Here is a 26076-nt window from a genome sequence, read left to right as displayed (position 1 = left end):
GAAGGTACAGAAAGATGGAGAGACGATCAATCTGGCAGAAGTATTAACAACACACACGCAAAATATACATACGTTTGTATGCACACACACACACAAACAAACATGTAGGACTATATATATACACACACACACACACACACACACACACACACACACACACACACACACACACACACACACACACACACACACACACACACACACACACACACACACACACACACACACACACACACACACAAACAAACATGTAGGCATATATATACACACACACACACACAAACAAACATGTAGGAATATATATACACACACACACACACAAACAAACATGTAGGAATATATACATACACACACACACACACCTTCAGTATTCTAGGTTCTGGCCATGGGACCCAGGACTCCCCCCGGCTGCATGCTCCTTGGTCATCCTCTGTCTGCCAAACAGGCTGGGCTGCACCACTCTGGCAGGTGTACCCACAGTTCCTCTCTAAGACTGTACGTAGTCCGTCAAACACAACCACACTGGTGGTGCACCCCATCACTCCAGGTCCAAACAGGCATCACTCACTAGCCTCCTCAGGAGAGTCGGACGATGACCCAGTTCTCCAGATCCAGCCCTCCTCCAGATTGGTTCATCTTGAAAACCAGCCACACCCGGATCCACAACTTCCTAGGATGGCATAGCCCGGGAAGCCTGGAGAGAGAGTTTATCCAGCAAGGGAAAGAAGTCTCGGTCAGAGCCACAGCAGAGGAGAGCTCTCCCAGCCTGTGTTTGCAGGATGCCTCAGTCAGCAGTCAGAGAGAGAAAGAGGGAGGGAGAGAGAGAGAGTGAGAGATGGGGGGATGAGGGATGCTGTGAGTGCTGTTGCAGCCAACGCTTAACCTTTTTAAAATGCAGCTTCTATCAGCTGCTTCTGCGGATCTCTCTCTCTCTCTCTCTCTCTCTCTCTCTCTCTCTCTCCCTCCCCCTCCCTCCCTCCCTCCATCCCTCCCTCTCCTGCCTCTCTCCCTCTCTCACTCCCCTGCCTCTCCCTTCTTTGAAACCTCAATTCTCTTTTTTCCCCCATATTCACAGTCAGCCTACACATCTGTGAATGAAAATATTAGCTTTTGTTTCATTCTTTGGAGAATGCATTCAGAAAGAAGCAGGCATAACCACACCCTAATCCAGTAGTGAAAGCTCTGCAAGGGGAGGGGATGTGACCACGAAGATCAAGGAGTTGACTAAGGACTAAATTAAGTGTACTAACTCCAGGTCTTCATCCAGAAGGGAGGCTGTTTCTACAGTCAGGCAAAGTAGCTTTGCATTCAGAAGGGAGGCTGTTTCTACAGTCAGGCCTAGTAGCTTTGCATCCAGAAGGGAGGCTGTTTCCACAGTCAGGCAAAGTAGCTCTACATCCAGAAGGGAGGCTGTTTCCACAGTCAGGCAAAGTAGCTCTACATCCAGAAGGGAGGCTATTTCCACAGTCAGGCAAAGTAACTCTACATCCAGAAGGGAGGCTGTTTCCACAGTCAGGCAAAGAGGAACATGGCTGAGTGCTTATTCAGTCCAAGTGGGAAACAAGGAGCAACAAGGGACAACATTTCCCTGAATCAAATGATTGAGTTAACCTAATTTCCACTAGACTAAATCATGAATAATGACATAGCAGCATACTGATTAAGGAAAGCCTTAATAAAAAAATTGATTAAAAACTTCATCCTCGGGCCAGGATGTTTGAAAAGCAGTTTTCTAAATGAACATGATCTTCTCGAGCAAGGAAAAGCGAATAAAAAAACTGGATTTGTGGCAAACCTTCTCTGTGACTTGACATACTAACAGCAGCTGAGTCAATCAGACTGTATTCAAAGACAAATCTACTTTACGTTAGAAGCCTAGAGAATGTCAGATATGGTTAAAAAAAAAAGTCATCTCTATTTACAAAACACAGCAGAGACGGATAAGGATTTAGGCTTTGTATGCTAAGACAGGGGTTTCCAAACTTTTGTTGCCCAGTGACCCCGGCCCAGGCAAACCGGTGACCCCGGGACCCCCAATATACTATATGTTACAAAAAAATGTTTTTTTAACCTCTTGGATTTAGGGGGCGCTATTTTAATTTTTGGATGAAAAACGTTCCCGTTTTAAACAAGATATTTTGTCACGAAAAGATGCGCGACTATGCATATAATTGACAGCTTTGGAAAGAAAACACTCTGACGTTTCCAAAACTGCAAAGATATTGTCTGTGAGTGCCACAGAACTGATGTTACAGGCGAAACCAAGATAAAAATCCAACCAGGAAGTGCCGCATTTTTAAAAACCGCCTCATGCCAATGACTCCTTAAATGGCTGTGAATGAGCTACGAATGAGCTTACGTTTTCCACGTTTTCCCCAAGGTGTCTACAGCATTGTGATGTCTTTTTAGGCATTTCCATTGAAGAATGGCTGTAAGGGACCATATATAGCATGTGGTCACATGGTGTCTCCCGCAGAAAATCTCGCGTAAAATACTGAGGTAGCCATTTTTCCAATCGCTTCTTATGAGAAACCAATTGCCTCGACGGATATATTATCGAATATATATGTTAAAAACACCTTGAGGATGGATCCTAAACAACGTTTGCCGTGTTTCTGTCGATATTATGGAGCAAATTTTGAAAAAAGTTTGGCGTTATAGTTGCAGCATTTTCCGGTCAATTTCTCAGCCAAGCATGATGAAGAAACGGGAGCTATTTCGCCAACAAAAATAATATTTTTGGAAAAAAGGAACATTTGCTATCTAACTGGGAGTCTCCTGAGTGAAAGCATCTGAAGTTCTTCAAAGGAAAATGATTTAATTTGGTTGCTTTTCTTATTTTCGTGAAAATGTTGCCTGCTGCCAGCAGAGCCTAGCATAGCATTATGCCATAATAAACTTACACAAATGCTTGTCTAGCGTTGGCTGTAACACATGTTTTGAAAATCTGAGATGACAGTGTTGTTAACAAAAGGCTAAGCTTGTGTTTGAATATATTTATTTCATTTCATTTGCGATTTTCATGAATAGGAAAAGTTTATGTCCGCTGCGTTATGCTAATGCGTTTGAGGCTATGATTACGCTCCCGGATACGGGTTTTCTCATCGCAAGAGGTTTTAAATAAAGTTTTGTCTTATCATCAGGTGAATGATAATGGCAAGTATAAGTAATCAATATTTGAAAATGAACAGATTTGATAGACAGTTTCATTATTTTGACTTCCCCACAATTCATTGGAAATGTACACTCGCAACATAGTCTATTAACCTCTTCAGTCGACCCTCTACTTTTTTGAACATTCTGTTAAAAATCGCGCAACATTTCAGCGCCCTGCTACTCATGCCAGGAATATAGTATATGCATTTGCTTAGTCTGTGTGGATAGAAAACACTCAGACGTTTAAAAAACTGGTTAAATCACTGCTGTGGCTTTACCAGAACGGCATTTACATCGAAAAGCACAGGAAAAACTGATCACTGAAAATGGGAAAATATATCCATGCGCTACTTGATCCCATTGATAAAGGTGAACCACAATTAATTGACTGAGGTTGCAGTACCTACAGCTTCCACACGGTGTCTAGAGTCTTGTCATTTCCCTTCGAGTTTTTTCTTGGTCAAACACATGCAGGACACCGTATCTAATCCGGTCTAGGACCGGATATTTTCGTTGAGTTTCTAGCCGGACATTTTTCCAGACGGACAGCTAATGATCTTTACATCGCCTCCTGATGAATTTTATCGCTTATTAACGTTTACTAATACCTAAAGTTGCATTACAAACGTATTTCGAAGTGTTTTGTGAAAGTTTATCGTCGACTTTTTTGAATTTAAAAAAATGACGTTACGTTTGAAACGATGTTTTTTTCGTTTATCACACAGTCTACATATAACGATATCTAGGCTTTATATGGACCGATTTAATTGAAATAAAGACCCAAATAGTGTTTATGGGACATCTAGGAGTGCCAACAAAGAAGATGGTGAAAGGTAATGAATGTTTTCTATTTTATTGTGCGGTTTGTGTAACGCCGAAATGCTAATTATTTTGTTTACGTCCCCTGTGGGTCTTTTGGGGTGTTGCATGCTATCAGATAATAGCTTCTCATGCTTTCGCCGAAAAGCATTTTAAAAATCTGACTTGTTGCCTGGATTCACAACGAGTGTAGCTTTAATTCGATACCCTGCATGTGTATTTTAATGAACTTTTGAGTTTTAACTAATACTATTAGCATTTAGCGTAGCGCATTTGCATTTCCAGAGCTCTAGTTGGGACGCAAGCGTCCCGAGTAGAGGGAAGAGGTTAACTAGCAAATCTACTGCAACTCTACAAATGTTCCCATAGAGCTGAGAGAATTCTGCCGTTTTTTAAGCTCATTTCCAGCAATTCTTCGCTGTTTGGCATGGAGCTAAGAGAGAATTTTTCAGTTTTAAAGCTAATTTCCTGACATTCTACGCATTTTGCTTGGCTAATGATGTTTCCCTGCTCAAACATAACAAAATCAAGAGCTTTGTCCCCCCTGTTCTGCCAAGTGAATAAAAAAAATATTAGAAGGGCAATTCCATGGTAACGCACTTTAAAATGTGCGTTACCATGGAAAACAAAAACCATTCATTTCAAGGTCTACCGAACCATACAACTCTAAGCACTTCTTTTAAAAATGTCCACTGAAAATGTCCACTGAAAATGTGCACTGGTAAATCTCCCTCAGGTTTTCATGCAACCACATTTTCCAAAAACTCTTAAATATCTGCTCCGAATTAAGATTCAAAGATGTCTACAGAAAGAATGGCATGTCGGCTATTACATGGCACCTTGACCTTGAAAAAAGTACCTTTTGGTTATTGAACTACAGTAAGTGAAGTGGATTTACACCGAGTAACAGAATTACGGTAACGGAATCACACAAGTTTTTTTACACAAGTTTTGACATCACAGCGCAGCACAGCAGAATACAGTAGAGTACAGTGCAGTACAATTAAGCACAGCAGAGTACAGTAGAGTACAGTGCAGTACAATTAAGCACAGCAGAGTACAATAGGGTAAAGTACAGCACATCAGACTACAGTAGAGTACAGTAGAGTACAGTGCAGTACAATAAAGTACAGTAGAGTAGAGTAGGGTAAAGTACAGCACAGCACAGTAGAGTACAGTAGAGTACAGTGCAGTACAATAAAGTAGAGTAGAGTAGGGTAAAGTACAGCACAGTAGAGTATAGTAGAGTACAGTGCAGTACAATTAAGCACAGCAGAGTAGAGTAGGGTAAAGTACAGCACAGCAGAGTACAGTAGAGTACAGTAGAGTACAGTGCAGTACAATAAAGTAGAGTAGAGTAGAGTAGGGTAAAGTACAGCACAGCAGAGTACAGTAGAGTACAGTGCAGTACAATTAAGCACAGCAGAGTAGAGTAGGGTAAAGTACAGCACAGCAGAGTACAGTAGAGTACAGTGCAGTACAATAAAGCAGAGCAGAGTAGAGTAGGGTAAAGTACAGCACAGCAGAGTGCAGTAGAGTATAGTAGAGTACAGTGCAGCACAATAAAGTAGAGTAGAGTAGGGTAAAGTACAGCACAGCAGAGTACAGTAGAGTATAGTAGATTACAGTGCAGTGCAGCACAATAAAGTAGAGTAGAGTAGGGTAAAGTACAGTGCAGTAGAGTACAGTAGAGTAGAGTAAATAAACTCAGTACAGTAGAGTATAATATACTGTACTCTACTTTTCTTTACTGTACTGTATTCTACTGTGCTCTATTCACTGTACTGTCCTCTACTGTATTGTACTGTATTGTGCTGTATTGTACTTTATTGTACTGTGCTGTGTTAGCCAAACTTGTGAAAAATATTGTATGTCTATGATAGGTTCAGCTTTGGTCCTGTCCGGTCCCTCTGTGGATGTTAACATCAAGGCCAAGTATATATGGTACAGCATGTCTCCTAGTTACTGAAGTACATACAGTACAGCATGTCTCCTAGTTACTGAAGTACATACAGTACAGCATGTCTCCTAGTTACTGAAGTACATACAGTACAGCATGTCTCCTAGTTACTGAAGTATGTACAGTACAGCATGTCTCCTAGTTACTGAAGTCCATACAGTACAGCATGTCTCCTAGTTACTGAAGTATGTACAGTACAGCATGTCTCCTAGTTACTGAAGTATGTACAGTACAGCATGTCTCCTAGTTACTGAAGTACATACAGTACAGCATGTCTCCTAGTTACTGAAGTACATACAGTACAGCATGTCTCCTAGTTACTGAAGTATGTACAGTACAGCATGTCTCCTAGTTACTGAAGTACATACAGTACAGCATGTCTCCTAGTTACTGAAGTACATCCAGTACAGCATGTCTCCTAGTTACTGAAGTACATACAGTACAGCATGTCTCCTAGTTACTGAAGTACATACAGTACAGCATGTCTCCTAGTTACTGAAGTACATACAGTACAGCATGTCTCCTAGTTACTGAAGTATGTACAGTACAGCATGTCTCCTAGTTACTGAAGTATGTACAGTACAGCATCTCCTAGTTACTGAAGTCCATACAGTACAGCATGTCTCCTAGTTACTGAAGTATGTACAGTACAGCATCTCCTAGTTACTGAAGTACATACAGTACAGCATGTCTCCTAGTTACTGAAGTACATCCAGTACAGATTGTCTCCTAGTTACTGAAGTACATACAGTACAGCATGTCTCCTAGTTACTGAAGTACATACAGTACAGCATCTCTCCTGGTTACTGAAGAACAGTACATCTTCCTATATAATGGAAAGGTTGATCCACCAGAAATAGGACGGATAATAAGTACACCATTTAGAATGAGATTCATTCTAAAACATATGAATTTTTTACTTGTTATGAATTTAGAAGTACAAATGTATGCAAACAGTGGCTGCGGTCTGTCAATGGGTACAGGGTAATTCATCTAAGAGTGGCTGCAGCCTGTCTATGGGTACAGGGAAATTCACCTAAGAATGGCATCAGAGTAAATCCATTTTAATTCAATCACTTTGACAGCATCTAGTTTGATAAAAAAATAATCAAAAAAATGTATATGTTTATATGTTTGCCCAAGTGACTTTTTGGACCTGAATGCAAAAACATTCCGGAGATACAGTTGCTCAAAGTTGAGTCATTTTTACATGACGTTGGCCTGTGGATAAGGTTTATAACCTCCCCCATAAATACCTTTCTCCCTTCCCTCTCTCTTGACTCTACAGAGGGACTCTTGAATAGCCTTTGTTAAACAGAGATTCTGGGAACATCAGAAGGTGGGGGAAATGAACCATATTTTGGTAATCCAACCAGTTGAACATATGCGTTGGTACTTAATGAATATGATGCCAGTTCGGTTGTCATCTGAGACATTCTCATCAATGATAGGATGACATAAACGGTACAGTGGAAAGTCTGCACATTATAGTTATCAGATTCAAATGGAATTGTTGTGCAATTTAAATGTTTGAATATGAAATTATTTGGGAGGGGATGAAATGTGATTTTAGCTTCTAAAATGTGAGAATTGGGTTTTCATGAGTGAATTAGGCCCGACTCAGTGGCCCGCCCACGTGAAGAGACATTGGTTATGAAACTATGAAACACACCCTCCTCTCCCTTCCTATATAAAGCCTTGACGACAATATAACTTTCTGTTCCGGGTACATTAGGATGACGATCCGATGTCAGAAGGGTTCAGATAATAACTACAGAAAGAAGCCAACCTCAGCATGAAGGTAAATATCTATAAATATTATTTTGTGGTGCCCTGACTTTCTAGTTAATTACATTTACCTGATTAGCTCAATCAGGTAATATTAATTACAGAGAAAGGATTTTATAGAATAGCATGTCATATCACTTAATCCGGCATAGCCAAAGACACGACACATGTTACTGGAAAAGATGGAAAAGATGGCCGGTTTGATATCATTAAAAAGCTTGGCTGTCAAACCATTTGATTATTTATTGAAAAAAAGAAATGTAATAAAAAAATGTAATTTTTAAATCTTTAACGTCAATTATCTAAAAACGTGTAAATGTAAAATTACTAACGTAATATATTATTCACATTTCACATCATCTGAGCTTTTTGTGTTGTGCCCGCCATCGGTTGAGACACACCATGCTCTTGCAGTCAGTCTATGGGTACAGGTTAATTCACCTAAGAATGGCTGCAGTCTGTCTATGGGTACAAGGTAATTCACTTAAGATTGGCTGCAGTCTGTCTATGGGTACAGGGTAATTCACTTAGGAATGGCTGCAGTCTGTCTATGGGTACAGGATAATTCACTTAAGATTGGCTGCAGTCTGTCTATGGGTACAAGGTAATTCACTTAAGAATGGCTGCAGTCTGTCTATGGGTACAGGATAATTCACTTAAGAATGGCTGCAGTCTGTCTATGGGTACAGGATAATTCACTTAAGATTGGCTGCAGTCTGTCTATGGGTACAGGGTAATTCACTTAGGAATGGCTGCAGTCTGTCTATGGGTACAGGATAATTCACTTAAGATTGGCTACAGTCTGTTTTATGGGTACAGGGTAATTCACCTACGAGTGGTGGCAGTCTGTCTATGTGCTACTCCATTACAGTAAAGCTATACTGAGGGGGAAATAACATTGATCAGGACACACACCACATGCAGCATGAAAAGTGCTTCCTAAGGTTCAGTGTGCTGAACTCCCTCTGCATGCGTGTCTGTGCTCTGTTAATATTTCAGCAGCATTTGACACACTGAACTACATTAGACTAGGGGGAAGAGATGAGCTGTGGAGGAGAGCAGCTGTGCCCGGGTATAAGGGGATTCAGATGGAGAGAGAGGGAGAGAGAGAGAGATGGAGAGCTGGAGTAGGGACGGAGGGAGAAGACTATACTCACTGATTAGAAATACATCCACTCTCCCCATCCCCCATAGCCTGCATTCTAAAGCAGGATAGACTGTCAGATGGTGGAAAGAGGGCTTTTAGGCTTAACATACAGAACAGCAAGTCGCTTGCTGTGGTGAGTGCAGTGAACCCATCCCCTAAGTAAGGTAAAGGGCAGTAGGATCATGTACTGTATATTATATTAATAATATTATGACAAAGCAATGTCAGAGTGACTTTACAGCAGAGTGGTTTCATACGAAACCAGGTCACAAAATTAAGCCTCCATCATTTTTCATCTGTAGGTGGTACAAAGTTATACCACTTGCTCTGTAATACGGGTAGTATTTCGATTTAAATAAAAATATGTTTACATAAAAATATTAATATTGAAAAATGTTAACATGAATATTGTAAAAACTACATTTTATTTTTATTTGGTCGAATGTTTTAATACAGTGTATTATTGGACATAATATAGTCTACAGGCATATCACCACTCCAGAGTGGGATCTATGTTAGTTTTAAAGATATGATTCATTTTCTACAGAGAAACTGGCATAGTAGGCAATGTAACAAATCACAGGCCTCCTTTTACTTGTATTGTTGGCCATCCTATAAATCACCAGCAGAGGGCGACCATTTTGAATCCATTTTCACATTAACTCTGTTGGTAATGTTTACAAATTGGTCATATCTCGTAAAGTAGCAGAGATCCCAATCTGGAACAGTAATATGCCTGAACAGTATATTATGTTCAACAATATATTGAAACATTTGCCAAATCTTAAGATTTTATTTTTTCAATATTCATAAATTAATGTACTTTTTAATTTTGCTTTTAGATACAAATTTAAAATATACACATAGTGTACGAAGCATTAAGAACACCTTCCAAATTTTGAGTGGCACCCCTTTGGCAGGAATTACAGTTGTGAGTCTTCTTCGGTACGTCTCTAAAAGTAAACACCTGGATTGTGAAATATTTGCCCATTATTCTTTTCAAAAATCTTCAAGCTCTGTTAAGATGTTGGGGATGATGGCTAGACATAGATTTTCAAGCAGATATAAGTAAAAACTGTAACTTGGCCACTCAGGAACATTCACTGTCTTCTTGGTAAGCAACTCCTTACCTTGTGTTGTAGGTTATTGTCCTACTAAAAGGTGAATAGCTCTCCCAGTGTCTGGTGTAAAGCAGACTGAAGCAGGTTCTCCTCTAGGATTTTGCCTGTTACTTTTCATCCTGAAAAACTCCCCAGTATTTGCCGATGTCAAGCATACCCCTAACATGATACAGCCACCATCATGCTTGAAAATAAGGAGGCAGGCAGTTACTCTGTGATGTGTTGCGTTGGATTTGCCCCAAACATAAGGACGAAAAGGGAATTCCTTTGCAGTATTACTTTAGTGTGTTGTTGCATACAAGATGCATTGGAATATTTTTATTCTGTATATTTATATTGCTATCTTCACTCTGTCATTTAGGTCATTATTTTTGAGTCACTACAATGTTGTTAATCCATCCTCAATTCTCTACCATCACAGCCATTGAACTCTTGTAGCCATTTTAAAATCACCAATTGTCACGTCCTGACCGTAGTTCCTTTTTTATGTCTCTATTTTAGTTTGGTCAGGGTCGTGAGTTGGGGGTGGGCATTCTATGTTTTGTGTTCTATGTTTTCTATTTCTATGTGTTTGGCCTGGTATGGTTCCCAATCAGAGGCAGCTGGCTATCGTTGTCTCTGATTGAGAACCATACTTAGGCAGCCTGTTCTCCCACTATGGGTTGTGGGTAGTTATTTTCTGTTTAGTGTTTTTGTTGCACCTTACAGAACTGTTCGTTTGTCAGTTTGTTGTTTTTGTTCAGTATTAATCTTTATTAAAATTATTATGAATATGTACCACACTGCACTTTGGTCCTCTTCTCCTTCTCCCGACAACAATCGCTACACCAATGGCCTCATGGTAATATCCCTGAGCAGTTTCCTTCCTGTCCTGCAGCTCAGTTTAGAAAAACGACTGTATCTTTGATGTGTCCGGGTGGTTTAATACATAATCCACAGCAGAATGATTAACTTGACCATGCTTAAAGAGATATTCTACAATGGCTTGGTCAAAACAAGCACTGTCATTGGTTCTAAGCCATACTAAAACACCTGTTTTAGCACGGGTAAGCCTATGACGCAAAAATGGGCATCTTGTTTTCTGTTCCATCTGACACATCCAGTGTCCCATCAGCTCAGCCAGCCAATTAATGAACTGATTGATCTCCACTGTAAAAGGCATCTAGACATTATGTCCCCTTGCTTCTAGCCTAACATTTGGTTTGCAATAACGGGGGTTTGTACAACATTGCTGTCTGTCTCTCGACATTTGCAACATTGTTTCAATATTGACATTTGATCTCCTCTGTCCTATTGAGAATGAACTTGTCAGAGCGAGATGGACATCTTTTCTCAGCCAGTTGGAATCACGAATCAGCATGATTTTTATGGATATACAAAGAAATGTCAATTGAAAAAACGCAGCAAAGCCGTTTCTAAAAAAAGTTGTTCAGCACTTCCTCCTCGTGTACCATTGCTTTATTCAATGTCTGATTTGTTATTGTTACCCATCTACCAATCACTGCCCTTTCGAAAAGCTCCCTGGTCCTTGTAGTTGAATATGTGCTTGAAATTCAATACTTGACTGAGGGACCTTACAGATGTTGTATGTATGGGGGACAGAGGAAGGGTTAGTCATTGAAAAAGCATGTCAACCCCTATCATTTCACAGAGAATGAGCCCATGAAATTATGTGTGTATTTTTACGGCACATTTTACTCCTGAACTAATTTAAGCGCGCCTAAACAGAGGCTGAATACTTATGCAACAACTATATTTTACTTATTTAATGTGTAATAATCTTTAAACAAATGTAAATGTTTTCTTCCACTTTGAGTATTTTGGATTGTTCACAAAAAGAATATGACAATGAAATCTATTTTAATCCCACTTTGTAACACAATAAATGGGGAGAAATCTGAATACTTTTGCAGGCATCTCTTTGTCTAGTCAAGTGGGTTCTCTCTGTCAACGGTGAGCACCAACACAAACAGCCAGGTTAACTGGCTGATGATTCATTACTAGAGGACATGTTTCTGAAGTGCCACAGTTGGTTGGGATAAATCTCACAGATTCTTCCTCTTGCTGAGGCATGTCTCGAACAATGCAGCATACACTCAGTCCCATTATGAATCCCTTATCTTGTATTTCTTAATTTCAGAATTCATGACGATAGTGTGAGTTGGTATTATTGTTTTCATGCCATGGCCTGCAACAATGTTATTTGTGGTTGTGTCAGGGTTTGACCTTTAAAAGTCCCTTTGGAAAGCCATTTCAGCAACCAGCTGAGCTGCTAGAGAATCGCACATTTGCAACAGTACTGACCACCCCCGCTCATTCTGGAGGGTTGATGTCAGGGAACGGTTTTCTTGACAACGCAGTGCAAGACAATCTCATACATATGCAGGAGGTAAAGTCCATGAGTACGGCTGGGTATCAGGAGGTAAAGTCCATGAGTACGGCTGGGTATCAGGAGGTAAAGTCCATGAGTACGGCTGGGTATCAGGAAGGTACAGTCCATGAGTACTGCTGGGTATCAGGAAGGTACAGTCCATGAGTACTGCTGGGTATCAGGAAGGTACAGTCCATGAGTACGGCTGGGTATCAGGAAGGTACAGTCCATGAGTACGGCTGGGTATCAGGAGGTACAGTCCATGAGTACGGCTGGGTATCAGGAGGTACAGTCCATGAGTACGGCTGGGTATCAGGAAGGTACAGTCCATGAGTACGGCTGGGTATCAGGAGGTACAGTCCATGAGTACGGCTGGGTATCAGGAGGTACAGTCCATGAGTACGGCTGGGTATCAGGAGGTACAGTCCATGAGTACGGCTGGGTATCAGGAAGGTACAGTCCATGAGTACGGCTGGGTATCAGGAGGTACAGTCCATGAGTATGGCTGGGTATCAGGAGGTACAGTCCATGAGTACGGCTGGGTATCAGGAAGGTACAGTCCATGAGTACTGCTGGGTATCAGGAGGTACAGTCCATGAGTACGGCTGGGTATCAGGAAGGTACAGTCCATGAGTACTGCTGGGTATCAGGAGGTACAGTCCATGAGTACTGCTGGGTATCAGGAGGTACAGTCCATGAGTACTGCTGGGTATCAGGAGGTACAGTCCATGAGTACTGCTGGGTATCAGGAGGTACAGTCCATGAGTACTGCTGGGTATCAGGAAGGTACAGTCCATGAGTACGGCTGGGTATCAGGAGGTACAGTCCATGAGTACTGCTGGGTATCAGGAGGTAAAGTCCATGAGTACGGCTGGGTATCAGGAGGTACAGTCCATGAGTACGGCTGGGTATCAGGAGGTACAGTCCATGAGTACGGCTGGGTATCAGGAGGTAAAGTCCATGAGTACGGCTGGGTATCAGGAGGTACAGTCCATGAGTACGGCTGGGTATCAGGAAGGTACAGTCCATGAGTACGGCTGGGTATCAGGAAGGTACAGTCCATGAGTACGGCTGGGTATCAGGAGGTACTGTCCATGAGTACTGCTGGGTATCAGGAAGGTACAGTCCATGAGTACGGCTGGGTATCAGGAAGGTACAGTCCATGAGTACGGCTGGGTATCAGGAGGTACTGTCCATGAGTACTGCTGGGTATCAGGAGGTACTGTCCATGAGTACTGCTGGGTATCAGGAAGGTACAGTCCATGAGTACGGCTGGGTATCAGGAGGTACAGTCCATGAGTACTGCTGGGTATCAGGAAGGTACAGTCCTTGAGTACTGCTGGGTATCAGGAAGGTACAGTCCATGAGTACTACTGGGTATCAGGAGGTACAGTCCATGAGTACTGCTGGGTATCAAGAAGGTACAGTCCATGAGTACGGCTGGGTATCAGGAAGGTACAGTCCATGAGTACTGCTGGGTATCAGGAGGTACAGTCCATGAGTACTGCTGGGTATCAGGAGGTACAGTCCATGAGTACTGCTGGGTATCAGGGAGGTACAGTCCATGAGTACGGCTGGGTATCAGGAAGGTACAGTCCATGAGTACTGCTGGGTATCAGGAAGGTACAGTCCATGAGTACTGCTGGGTATCAGGAAGGTACAGTCCATGAGTACGGCTGGGTATCAGGAAGGTACAGTCCATGAGTACTGCTGGGTATCAGGAGGTACAGTCCATGAGTACTGCTGGGTATCAGGGAGGTACAGTCCATGAGTACGGCTGGGTATCAGGAAGGTACAGTCCATGAGTACTGCTGGGTATCAGGAAGGTACAGTCCATGAGTACTGCTGGGTATCAGGAGGTACAGTCCATGAGTACTGCTGGGTATCAGGGAGGTACAGTCCATGAGTACTGCTGGGTATCAGGAGGTACAGTCCATGAGTACTGCTGGGTATCAGGAAGGTACAGTCCATGAGTACTGCTGGGTATCAGGGAGGTACAGTCCATGAGTACTGCTGGGTATCAGGAAGGTACAGTCCATGAGTACTGCTGGGTATCAGGGAGGTACAGTCCATGAGTACGGCTGGGTATCAGGAAGGTACAGTCCATGAGTACTGCTGGGTATCAGGAAGGTACAGTCCATGAGTACTGCTGGGTATCAGGAGGTACAGTCCATGAGTACTGCTGGGTATCAGGAAGGTACAGTCCATGAGTACTGCTGGGTATCAGGAGGTACAGTCCATGAGTACTGCTGGGTATCAGGAAGGTACAGTCCATGAGTACTGCTGGGTATCAGGGAGGTACAGTCCATGAGTACTGCTGGGTATCAGGAGGTACAGTCCATGAGTACTGCTGGGTATTTGATAGTTGTAGCCATCAACTGTCCTATTATCAATCACCCAAATTAGCAAATGCATTTAATTTTATACTTCACATTTCTCTAGTATCGACAATTTATCCTAATGAACGATGTCTACAAAATAAGTGATCGGTGTGGTTGGTGTCGATACATTTTGGTTTATTGTCCCAGCTTTACTGCTGGGTATCCACTCCACCCCTCACCACCAACCAACCAATCACAAACCATCAAGAGGTACAGTCCATGAGTACTGCTGGGTATCCACTCCACCCCTCACCACCAACCAACCAATCATATACCATCAAGAGGTACAGTCCATGAGTACTGCTGGGTATCCACTAGACCTTTCACCACCAACCAATCCAACTGCACTTTCTACCATTCCCCATCACCACCAACCAATCACACTCCACCCTTCTTCACCCTCACCACCAACCAATCACACTCCACCATTCTTCACCATCACCACCAACCGAACACACTACACCCTTCACCATCAGCACCAACCAATCACACTCCACCTTCACCATCACCACCAACCAATCACACTCCACCTTTCCATCCTTCACCATCATCACCAACCAACCGATCACACTCCACCACTCCACCATCAACACCAACCAATCACACTGCACCCTTCACCATCACCACAAATCAACTAATCCCCTCATCAAGAGGTGGAAGCCTTGGAGAGGATTGACTGCCAATGATAAACTGGTACTGATAGTGCTGCTGTGCAGGGGAGAAACCAGTCTGTGTATGTGTGTGTGTAGTAATGTACAGTACTGTGCTGTCCTTTCTGTGCCAATGATGAATAATTGAGGCCAGGCTGGGTGGTGCTGAATCACAGGATCAGCTGTCTCTACTGCCCCACTCTACTAACCTCTACTGCCACACTCTACTAACCTCTACTGCCTCACTCTACTAACCTCTACTGCCCCACTCTACTAACCTCTACTGCCACACTCTACTAACCTCTACTGCCCCACTCTACTAACCTCTACTGCCCCACTCTACTAACCTCTACTGCCCCACTCTACTAACCTCTACTGCCCCACTCTACTAACCTCTACTGCCCCACTCTACTAACCCCTACTGCCCCACTCTACTAACCCCTACTGCCCCACTCTACTAACCCCTACTGCCCCACTCTACTAACCCCTACTGCCCCACTCTACTAACCCTACTGCCCCACTCTACTAACCCTACTGCCCCACTCTACTAACCTCTACTGCCCCACTCTACTAACCTCTACTGCCCCACTCTACTAACCCCTACTGCCCCACTCTACTAACCTCTACTGCCCCACTCAACTAACCCACTCTACTAACCTCTACTGCCCCACTCTACTAACCTCTACTGCCCCACTCTACTAACCTCTACTGCCCCACTCTACTAACCCCTACTGCCCCACTCTACTAACCTCTACTGCCCCACTCAACTAACCCACTCTACTAACCTCTACTGCCCCACTCTACTAACCTCTACTGCCCCACTCTACTAACCTCTACTGCCCCACTCTACTAACCCCTACTGCCCCACTCTACTAACCCCTACTGCCTCACTCTACTAACCTCTACTGCCCCACTCTACTAACCTCGACTGCCCCACTCTACTAACCCCTACTGCCCCACTCTACTAACCTCTACTGCCCCACTCTACTAACCCTACTGCCCCACTCTACTAACCCTACTGCCCCACTCTACTAACCCCTACTGCCCCACTCTACTAACCCTACTGCCCCACTCTACTAACCCCTACTGCCCCACTCTACTAACCCCTACTGCCCCACTCTACTGCCCCACTCTACTAACCCCTACTGCCCCACTCTACTGCCCCACTCTACTAACCCCTACTGCCCCACTCTACTGCCCCACTCTACTGCCCCACTCTACTAACCCCTACTGCCCCACTCTACTGCCCCACTCTACTGCCCCACTCTACTAACCCCTACTGCCCCACTCTACTGCCCCACTCTACTAACCCCTACTGCCCCACTCTACTGCCCCACTCTACTGCCCCACTCTACTGCCCCACCCTACTGCCCCACTCTACTGCCCCACTCTACTAACCCCTACTGCCCCACTCTACTGCCCCACCCTACTGCCCCACTCTACTGCCCCACTCTACTGCCCCACTCTACTGCCCCACCCTACTGCCCCACTCTACTGCCCCACCCTACTGCCCCACTCTAGATCCGTCAAGTTGAATAATTTAGACTGGCCCTTTGATCAATCCTGGACATTAATAAAATATCTGGAAAAAAATACCATCCAAAATCTGACGTTGAATAGTTGAATAGCCCTGCTGTAAATACTACACACTATAGACCCTATACTACAGATATATATTCATCTGGTTAACACACTATAACCCCTATACTACAGAGATGTATTCATCTGGTTAACACACTATAACCCCTATACTACAGAGATGTATGCATCTGGTTAACACACTATAGACCCTATACTACAGAGATGTATGCATCTGGTTAACACACTATAACCCCTATACTACAGAGATGTATGCATCTGGTTAACACACTATAACCCTATACTACAGAGATGTATGCATCTGGTTAACACACTATAGACCCTATACTACAGAGATGTATTCATCTGGTTAACACACTATAGACCCTATACTACAGAGATGTATGCATCTGGTTAACACACTATAGACCCTATACTACAGAGATGTATTCATCTGGTTAACACACTATAACCCTATACTACAGAGATGTATTCATCTGGTTAACACACTATAGACCCTATACTACAGAGATGTATTCATCTGGTTAACACACTATAACCCTATACTACAGAGATGTATTCATCTGGTTAACACACTATAACCCCTATACTACAGAGATGTATGCATCTGGTTAACACACTATAGACCCTATACTACAGAGATGTATGCATCTGGTTAACACACTATAACCCCTATACTACATATATATATTAATCTGGTTAACACACTATAACCCCTATACTACAGAGATGAATTCATCTGGTTAACACACTATAACCCTATACTACAGAGATGTATTCATCTGGTTAACACACTATAACCCTATACTACAGAGATGTATTCATCTGGTTAACACACTATAACCCCTATACTACAGAGATGTATTCATCTGGTTAACACACTATAACCCCTATACTACAGATATATATTCATCTGGTTAACACACTATAAACTCTAGGCAAGCCTTCCTCACTACTGATGTATTTATAAAGCCCTTCTTACATCAGCTGATGTCACAAAGTGCTGTACAGAAACCCAGTCTAAAACCCCAAACAGCAAGCAATGCAGGTGTAGAAGCACGGTGGCCAGGAAAAACTCCCCAGAAAGGCAGGAACCTAGAAAGAAACCTAGAGAGGAACCAGGCTGTGAGAGGAGGCCAGTTCTCTTCTGGCTGTGCCGGGTGGAGATTATAACAACATGGCCAAGATGTTCAAATGTTCCTTGATGACCAGCAGGGTCAGATAATAATAATCACAGTGGTTGTAGAGGGTGCAATAGGTCAGCACCTCAGGAGTAAATGTCAGTTGGCTTTTCATAGCCGGTCGTTCAGAGTATCTCTACCGCTCCTGTTGTCTCTAGAGAGTTGAAAACAGCAGAACCTGGAGCAGCAGCACGACCAGGTGGACTGGGGACAGCAAGGAGTCATCAGGCCAGGTAGTCCTGAGGCATGGTCCTAGGGCTCAGGTCCTCAGAGAGAAAGATATATATATATATATATATATATAGTAGTGAAGCTAGAGTCTCAGGATAAAGACAGAGGATGTTTCTAGAACTATGACATTCTAATGACCCTCATTGGCTTCATTTCAGATAATTTTCTCATTTATTACATGACAGTTTTTAGTATTCTAGTGCTCAACTCATTACATTTGACACATTTAGTTGACACTTCTATCCAGAATGACTTACAGTGAGTGCAAACATTTCTATATTTGTTTGTACTGGTCTCCTGTGGGAATCGAACCCACAACCCTGGTTATGCAAGTGCCATACTCTACCAACTGAGCCACACAGGACCCATCAGTCTGTAGGCAACACAATGTTTCATCTGTACCGTTAATAAGTTGCTGTAAAGTTTTCTCATCAAAGACATTCAAGTTCAACTGCACTTCCTTACCTCACAAGCTGCAGAGTAATCAAGCACAATATGACTCTCAGTGGAGTTACTGCCACCTATAGGCAACTGTTCATACTAAACACACCATCCTCTTGTTTAGTCATTATTCATAAACATCATATTTTCATACCACAAAATCCCATTTGCATGTACATTTGTGTTCAGTTTTGCATTGCACGCACTACAAATGGTTGTACTTAGCTCTGAAAACATGTTCAATAATCTGTCTTGGTTCACCATACTCTACACTGCCAATATAATGATGTGATTACTAAGGTCCTCTCTAGATAGGGAGTCATGATTGAGTATTGTGTTTTAGATATGAACACTAATTTTAAAGGCCATATTTATTTTTGCTCTGCAAGTATTGAGCTGTAGTCAGGCTCTCTGTCGTGACTAATTATTATTTTCCTTCTTCTGATCATTGAGCATTATAATACTGTTTAGTCATCCCTGCTTATACCCTAGGTTTACACATTGAGAGTGAGAGAGAGAGCGAGAGTGTGAGAGGGAGAGAGTTTGAGAGAGAGTGAGAGAGAAATAGAGAGAGTGAGAGAGCAAGAGCATGTGAGAGAGAGAGAGAGAGAGAGAGAGAGAGAGAGAGAGAGAGAGAGAGAGAGAGAGAGAGTGAGAGAGAGAGGGAGAGAGAGAGAGAGAAAATGAGTGAGTGTCATCCCTGTCCTGTGCCTATATGTCCTCACCAATGATGGTGCATGACAAATCACAGCCTGACTTGCTGGCCAACACTAGGCCATCTTCGTCAGTCACAGAGCTGGCCAACACTAGGCCATCTTCGTCAGTCACAGAGCTGGCCAACACTAGGCCACCTTCGTCAGTCACAGACCTGACCAACACTAGGCCATCTTCGTCAGTCACAGAGCTGGCCAACACTAGGCCATCTTCGTCAGTCACAGAGCTGGCCAACACTAGGCCATCTTCGACAGTCACAGAGCTGACCAACACTAGGCCATCTTCGTCAGTCACAGAGCTGGCCAACACTAGGCCATCTTCGTCAGTCACAGAGCTGGCCAACACTAGGCCATCTTCGTCAGTCACAGAGCTGGCCAACACTAGGCCATCTTCGTCAGTCACAGAGCTGGCCAACACTAGGCCGTCTTCGTTAGTCACAGAGCTGGCCAACACTAGGCCATCTTTGTCAGTCACAGAGCTGGCCAACACTAGGCCACCTTCGTCAGTCACAGACCTGACCAACACTAGGCCGTCTTCGTTAGTCACAGAGCTGGCCAACACTAGGCCATCTTTGTCAGTCACAGAGCTGGCCAACACTAGGCCATCTTCGCCAGTCACGGAGCTGGTCAACACTAGGCCGTCTTCGTTAGTCACAGAGCTGGCCAACACTAGGCCGTCTTCGTTAGTCACAGAGCTGGCCAAAACTAGGCCATCTTTGTCAGTCACAGAGCTGGCCAACACTAGGCCATCTTCGTCAGTCACAGAGCTGACCAACTGGGCCCGAGTGTCAACCTATGGAAACACTGCAGTCATTGTTAAGAGCTTACAACTAAGCCCTGGGCAGCAGGTCAGTGAGAAAACAATCAGTACTCACATTGGGAGACTTGCTGGCCGCAGGGGCAGGCAGAGGGACTCGGAGGGCCTGAGGGAACCAAACACCTATTGACAACATAATGATAACCACAATGTCTAAGCAAACCTAAGCATGACTACTCATTCAATCATTTTAGAGAAAAATGGCTTTTACCAAGTGGCCGTGACTGTAAAACCTGCTTCCCAGGTAACATGAGGCTTCAGAATCCACAAGTCAATAAACGACTGATCAGGGTTAGACAAACACAGACTGGCCTAACAGACGGGCTGAGGAAAAGCCATGTGTGTCCTGTGGGCTTTTCCTCAAATCAGACACAGGAAATGGTGCAGCATTTTGTCTAGTGTAGAGGTGTGCGCGGACCAGACATGATGGGGCTCTTTTTTTAATATACTTTTGTTGTTGTTTGTATTTTACCCCATTTTTCTACAGGACTGTATGGGATATGTTCAATAAGCACATGTGAAAGGTTGTGGTTTCCTCTCGCCCTCTATTTGTTTAAAAATAGATTGTATTGATGAATGAGGGGCACATTTAATCCCCTAGCTTTCAGGTTCTCTCTCACTTACTGTCTCCAAGTGTTAGTTTCACAACCCAGAGTCCTGTCCCATGCTGGTTTTCAGAGCGGGGATTCTGAAGATTAGAGTCCCCTCCCGTTGTGACTCTTTCCTCCCAGCGTGCCCCACTCTCTGCACCTTCCTCTCAGCATGCCCCAGCTGGGTGATGATGGCTTCCTGCCATTCTTCCCTCCCTCCCTCCCTCCCTCCCTCCCTCCCTCCCTCCCTCCCTCCCTCCCTGCCTGCCTCCCTCCCTCCCTCCCTCCCTCCCTCCCCCTCCCTCCCTCCCCCTCCCTCCCTGCCTCCCTCCCTCCCTCCGCCCAACGCCTATCACGTTACACACTGTACACTACTGTATGTTTGCAATGCTAAGTTTAACCGTCTCAAATGACATATGCCAATTTACTCAGAGTAACTAAGGTCTTTATTCTGGGATTTTTCAGGAAATCTCGCTACATACAGTACCATCTGTTGGACAACAAGCAGTAGTTAATCCCTTAAAGGGATATGTCGGGAGTTTGGCAATGAAGCTCTTTATCAACTTCCCTGGAGTCAGATGAACTCATGGATACCACTGTTTACATGTCTCTACATCCAGTATGAAGGATGTTAGAGGTAGTTTAACAAGTTTATGCTAACTAGCGTTAGCGCAATGTGAATGGAAGTCTCTGATTCAGAAGGGTTGGGTTAAATGCGGATGACACATTTCAGTTGAACGCATTCAATTGGACAACTGACTGGGTATCCCGCTTTCCCTTTTCCTTTCCCTTCTATGGTATCTACTCGCATGCTTACTTCAAACAGCACGCAGATACATAAAAATGGTATCCACAAGTTCATCTGATTCTGAGGAAATAGATAAAATCCTGAAACATCCCTTTAATGACAGTACTCTAATGGTTGGGGGTTTAATAAGGGCACGTTTTTATGCATTTGTGTTATATTGTTAAATAATTAAATAAGGGCACAGTTTAATGAATTAGAATTATATTGTTATATAGTTAAATAAGGGCACAGTTTGATGAATTAGTGTTATATTGTTATATAGTTAAATAAGGGCACAGTTTGATGAATTAGTGTTATATTGTTATATAGTTAAATAAGGGCACAGTTTAATGAATTAGTGTTATATTGTTATATAGTTAAATAAGGGCACTGTTTGATGAATTAGTGTTATATTGTTATATAGTTAAATAAGGGCACAGTTTAATGAATTAGTGTTATATTGTTATATAGTTAAATAAGGGCACAGTTTGATGAATTAGTGTTATATTGTTATATAGTTAAATAAGGGCACAGTTTGATGAATTAGTGTTATATTGTTATATAGTTAAATAAGGGCACAGTTTGATGAATTAGTGTTATATTGTTATATAGTTAAATAAGGGCACAGTTTGATGAATTAGTGTTATATTGTTATATAGTTAAATAAGGGCACAGTTTGATGAATTAGTGTTATATTGTTATATAGTTAAATAAGGGCACAGTTTGATGAATTAGTGTTATATTGTTATATAGTTAAATAAGGGCACAGTTTGATGAATTAGTGTTATATTGTTATATAGTTAAATAAGGGCACAGTTTAATGAATTAGTGTTATATTGTTATATAGTTAAATAAGGGCACAGTTTGATGAATTAGTGTTATATTGTTATATAGTTAAATAAGGGCACAGTTTGATGAATTAGTGTTATATTGTTATATAGTTAAATAAGGGCACAGTTTAATGAATTAGTGTTATATTGTTATATAGTTAAATAAGGGCACAGTTTGATGAATTAGTGTTATATTGTTATATAGTTAAATAAGGGCACAGTTTAATGAATTAGTGTTATATTGTTATATAGTTTAATGCATTACAAGCGGCTGCTCCTTTCACGTCCAGTCAAGAAGACTGTACAGTATACTGTATGGCTGGTCCAATGTCCACTGCTGTACAACACAACACAATAACATGATAAGACTGTACAGTATACTGTATGGCTGGTCCAATGTCCACTACTGTACAACACAACACAATAACATGATAAGACTGTACAGTATACTGTATGGCTGGTCCAATGTCCACTACAGTACAACACAACATAATAACATGATATAAAGTAGGTGAGGAGAGAGAGCACATGGGGATTGAACCCCAGTCTCTGGTGTGGACTCGTATATGTGGTATGGAGCTGGGAGACTATCTGCACGAGACTATCGACATAGTAAAGGACAACACTGAGTTGTCTGCTTCGTGTTTTCATTTTTGCCATGGAAGAAATATCATGATGCTGGTATCAACACAGCCCTAGTGACTGGACAGTGGACACTGGCCAGAATGCACAGCCCTAGTGACTGGACAGTGGACACTGGCCAGAATGCAGAGTGCATTCACAGATTTAGCAGAGGAGGCAAAGACATGCTGTAAGGATTTCAGTTTGGTCCTAAAAATAAGGAATAAAAAAAACATCTGAGTCAGTGTTTAGCTCTGTTGTAATGACTGGTGCCACACACACACACATGCACGCGCACACACACCTCTCCCTGCTCCTGCCATGGCAATGTGAGCTGGTGGGTAGTGGGTGGTGCGGGGGTGCACAGTACCCCCCTCAGAGCCTCCCACCCTTCCTGACAGAGAGGAAACACATGTTATGGGATGTTGAACTGCATAGTGCATCCCTTTTTCAGGAAGGCTACTCGCCTGCCTTGGTCTGGGACAGTCAATATCGAACTGCATAGTGCATCCCTTTTTCAGGAAGGCTACTCGCCTGCCTTGGTCTGGGACAGTCAATATCGAACTGCATATTGCATCCCTGTTTTAGGAAGGCTACTCGCCTGCCTTGGTCTGGGACAGTCAATATCGAACTGCATATTGCATCCCTGTTTTAGGAAGGCTACTCGCCTGCCTTGGTCTGGGACAGTCAATATCGAACTGCATATTGCATCCCTGTTTTAGGAAGGCTACTCGCCTGCCTTGGTCTGGGACAGTCAATATCGAACTGCATATTGCATCCCTGTTTTAGGAAGGCTACTCGCCTGCCTTGGTCTGGGACAGTCAATATCGAACTGCATATTGCATCCCTGTTTTAGGAAGGCTACTCGCCTGCCTTGGTCTGGGACAGTCAATATCGAACTGCATAGTGCATCCCTGTTTTAGGAAGGCACACGCATTTCACTACACTCACATTAACATCTGCTAACCATGTGTATGTGACAAATAACATTGCTGAGTTTGATGTATTTGATATCATTCCACTCTAGCCATTACCACAAGCCCATTCTCCCTGATTTAAGGTGCTACCAGACTCCTGTGGACCACGCATGCAGAAAGTCTCATACATAACAATGCCCCAGCAAAGGTGGTCTCATACATAACAATGCCCCAGCAAAGGAGGCCTCATACATAACAATGCCCCAGCAAAGGAGGCCTCATACATAACAATGTCTCAGCAAAGGAGGCCTCATACATAACAATGCCCCAGAAAAGGAGGTCTCATACATAACAATGTCCCAGCAAAGGAGGCCTCATACATAACAATGCCCCAGCAAAGGAAGTCTCATACATAACAATGCCCCAGAAAAGGAGGTCTCATACATAACAATGCCCCAGCAAAGGAGGTCTCATACATAACAATGCCTCAGCAAAGGTGGTCTCATACATAACAATGCCCCAGAAAAGGAGGTCTCATACATAACAATGTCCCAGCAAAGGAGGCCTCATACATAACAATGCCCCAGCAAAGGAAGTCTCATACATAACAATGCCCCAGCAAAGGAAGTCTCATACATAACAATGTCTCAGCAAAGGAGGTCTCATACATAACAATGTCTCAGCAAAGGAGGTCTCATACATAACAATGCCCCAGCAAAGGAAGTCTCATACATAACAATGCCCCAGAAAAGGAGGTCTCATACATAACAATGTCCCAGCAAAGGAGGCCTCATACATAACAATGTCTCAGCAAAGGAAGTCTCATACATAACAATGTCTCAGCAAAGGAGGTCTCATACATAACAATGCCCCAGCAAAGGAGGCCTCATACATAACAATGTCTCAGCAAAGGAAGTCTCATACATAACAATGCCCCAGCAAAGGAGGTCTCATACATAACAATGCCCCAGCAAAGGAAGTCTCATACATAACAATGCCCCAGCAAAGGAGGTCTCATACATAACAATGCCTCAGCAAAGGAAGTCTCATACATAACAATGTCTCAGCAAAGGAAGTCTCATACATAACAATGCCCCAGCAAAGGAAGTCTCATACATAACAATGCCCCAGAAAAGGAGGTCTCATACATAACAATGTCTCAGTAAAGGAAGTCTCATACATAACAATGCCTCAGCAAAGGCTAGATGGTGGGATAGTGGGAGCTGTAGAGAACAACGGGCTTGTGTCAGGTTTCCAAAACAACAGTTCAGTCTTTCAAGTACATTTGCTCGAATGGGCAACCTATTATCATGATTCCTCTACGATCGAAAGGTTCTTAAATCCTTGGTCCAGCCCCAGGTCCATCCCCAGGTCCATCCCCAGGTCCAGCCCGAGGTCCATCCCCAGGTCCATCCCCAGTTCCAGCCCCAGCCCATCCCCAGGTCCAGCCCATCCCCAGGTCCAGTCCAGCCCATCCCCAGTTCCAGCCCCAGGTCCATCCCCAGGTCCATCCCCAGGTCCAGCCCGAGTTCCATCCCCAGGTCCATCCCCAGGTCCATCCCCAGGTCCAGCCCGAGGTCCATCCCCAGGTCCATCCCCAGGTCCAGCCCGAGGTCCATCCCCAGGTCCAGCCCGAGGTCCATCCCCAGGTCCAGCCCGAGGTCCATCCCCAGTTCCAGCCCCAGCCCATCCCCAGGTCCAGCCCCAGCCCACCCCCAGGTCCAGCCCAGCCCATCCCCAGTTCCAGCCCCAGCCCATCCCCAGTTCCAGCCCCAGCCCATCCCCAGGTCCAGCCCATCCCCAGTTCCAGCCCCAGCCCATCCCCAGGTCCAGCCCCCCACCCCCCACCCCCCGAGGAATGCCAACAATGCAGCCAGCCTGGTGAAAAGTCATAAGAGTTGATCCCCACTGGTTACGACAGACAGGTACCACACAGATACAGTGCATGAGCTAGGC

The 26076-nt window shown here is 43.6% G+C and overlaps 1 protein-coding gene across 9 annotated transcripts in view; it reads right to left on the bottom strand.

The window, feature by feature from the left end:
• LOC115124084 (dedicator of cytokinesis protein 9-like) overlaps positions 1–26076 on the bottom strand; it is a 229148-nt gene that overhangs the window by 171898 nt on the left and 31174 nt on the right. For 4 of the 9 annotated variants that reach the window (XM_065019368.1, XM_065019372.1, XM_065019371.1 and 1 more), the window contains exon 1: positions 363–807. The exons of 4 other annotated variants lie outside the window; for them this stretch is intronic. In XM_065019368.1, the coding sequence (XP_064875440.1) occupies positions 363–539 (177 nt within the window). In that variant the 5' untranslated portion in view covers positions 540–807. Of the gene's footprint in view, positions 1–362; positions 809–26076 lie in introns of those variants that run through there. One more of the 9 variants, XM_065019379.1, reaches the window with a different exon arrangement.

The sequence above is a fragment of the Oncorhynchus nerka genome, linkage group LG1, assembly GCF_034236695.1.
Source record: "Oncorhynchus nerka isolate Pitt River linkage group LG1, Oner_Uvic_2.0, whole genome shotgun sequence".
Classification (NCBI taxonomy): Eukaryota; Metazoa; Chordata; class Actinopteri; order Salmoniformes; family Salmonidae; genus Oncorhynchus; species Oncorhynchus nerka.
The sequence above is the reverse complement of the archived record's forward strand: the minus strand, read 5'-3'. Positions and strand labels throughout refer to the sequence as shown.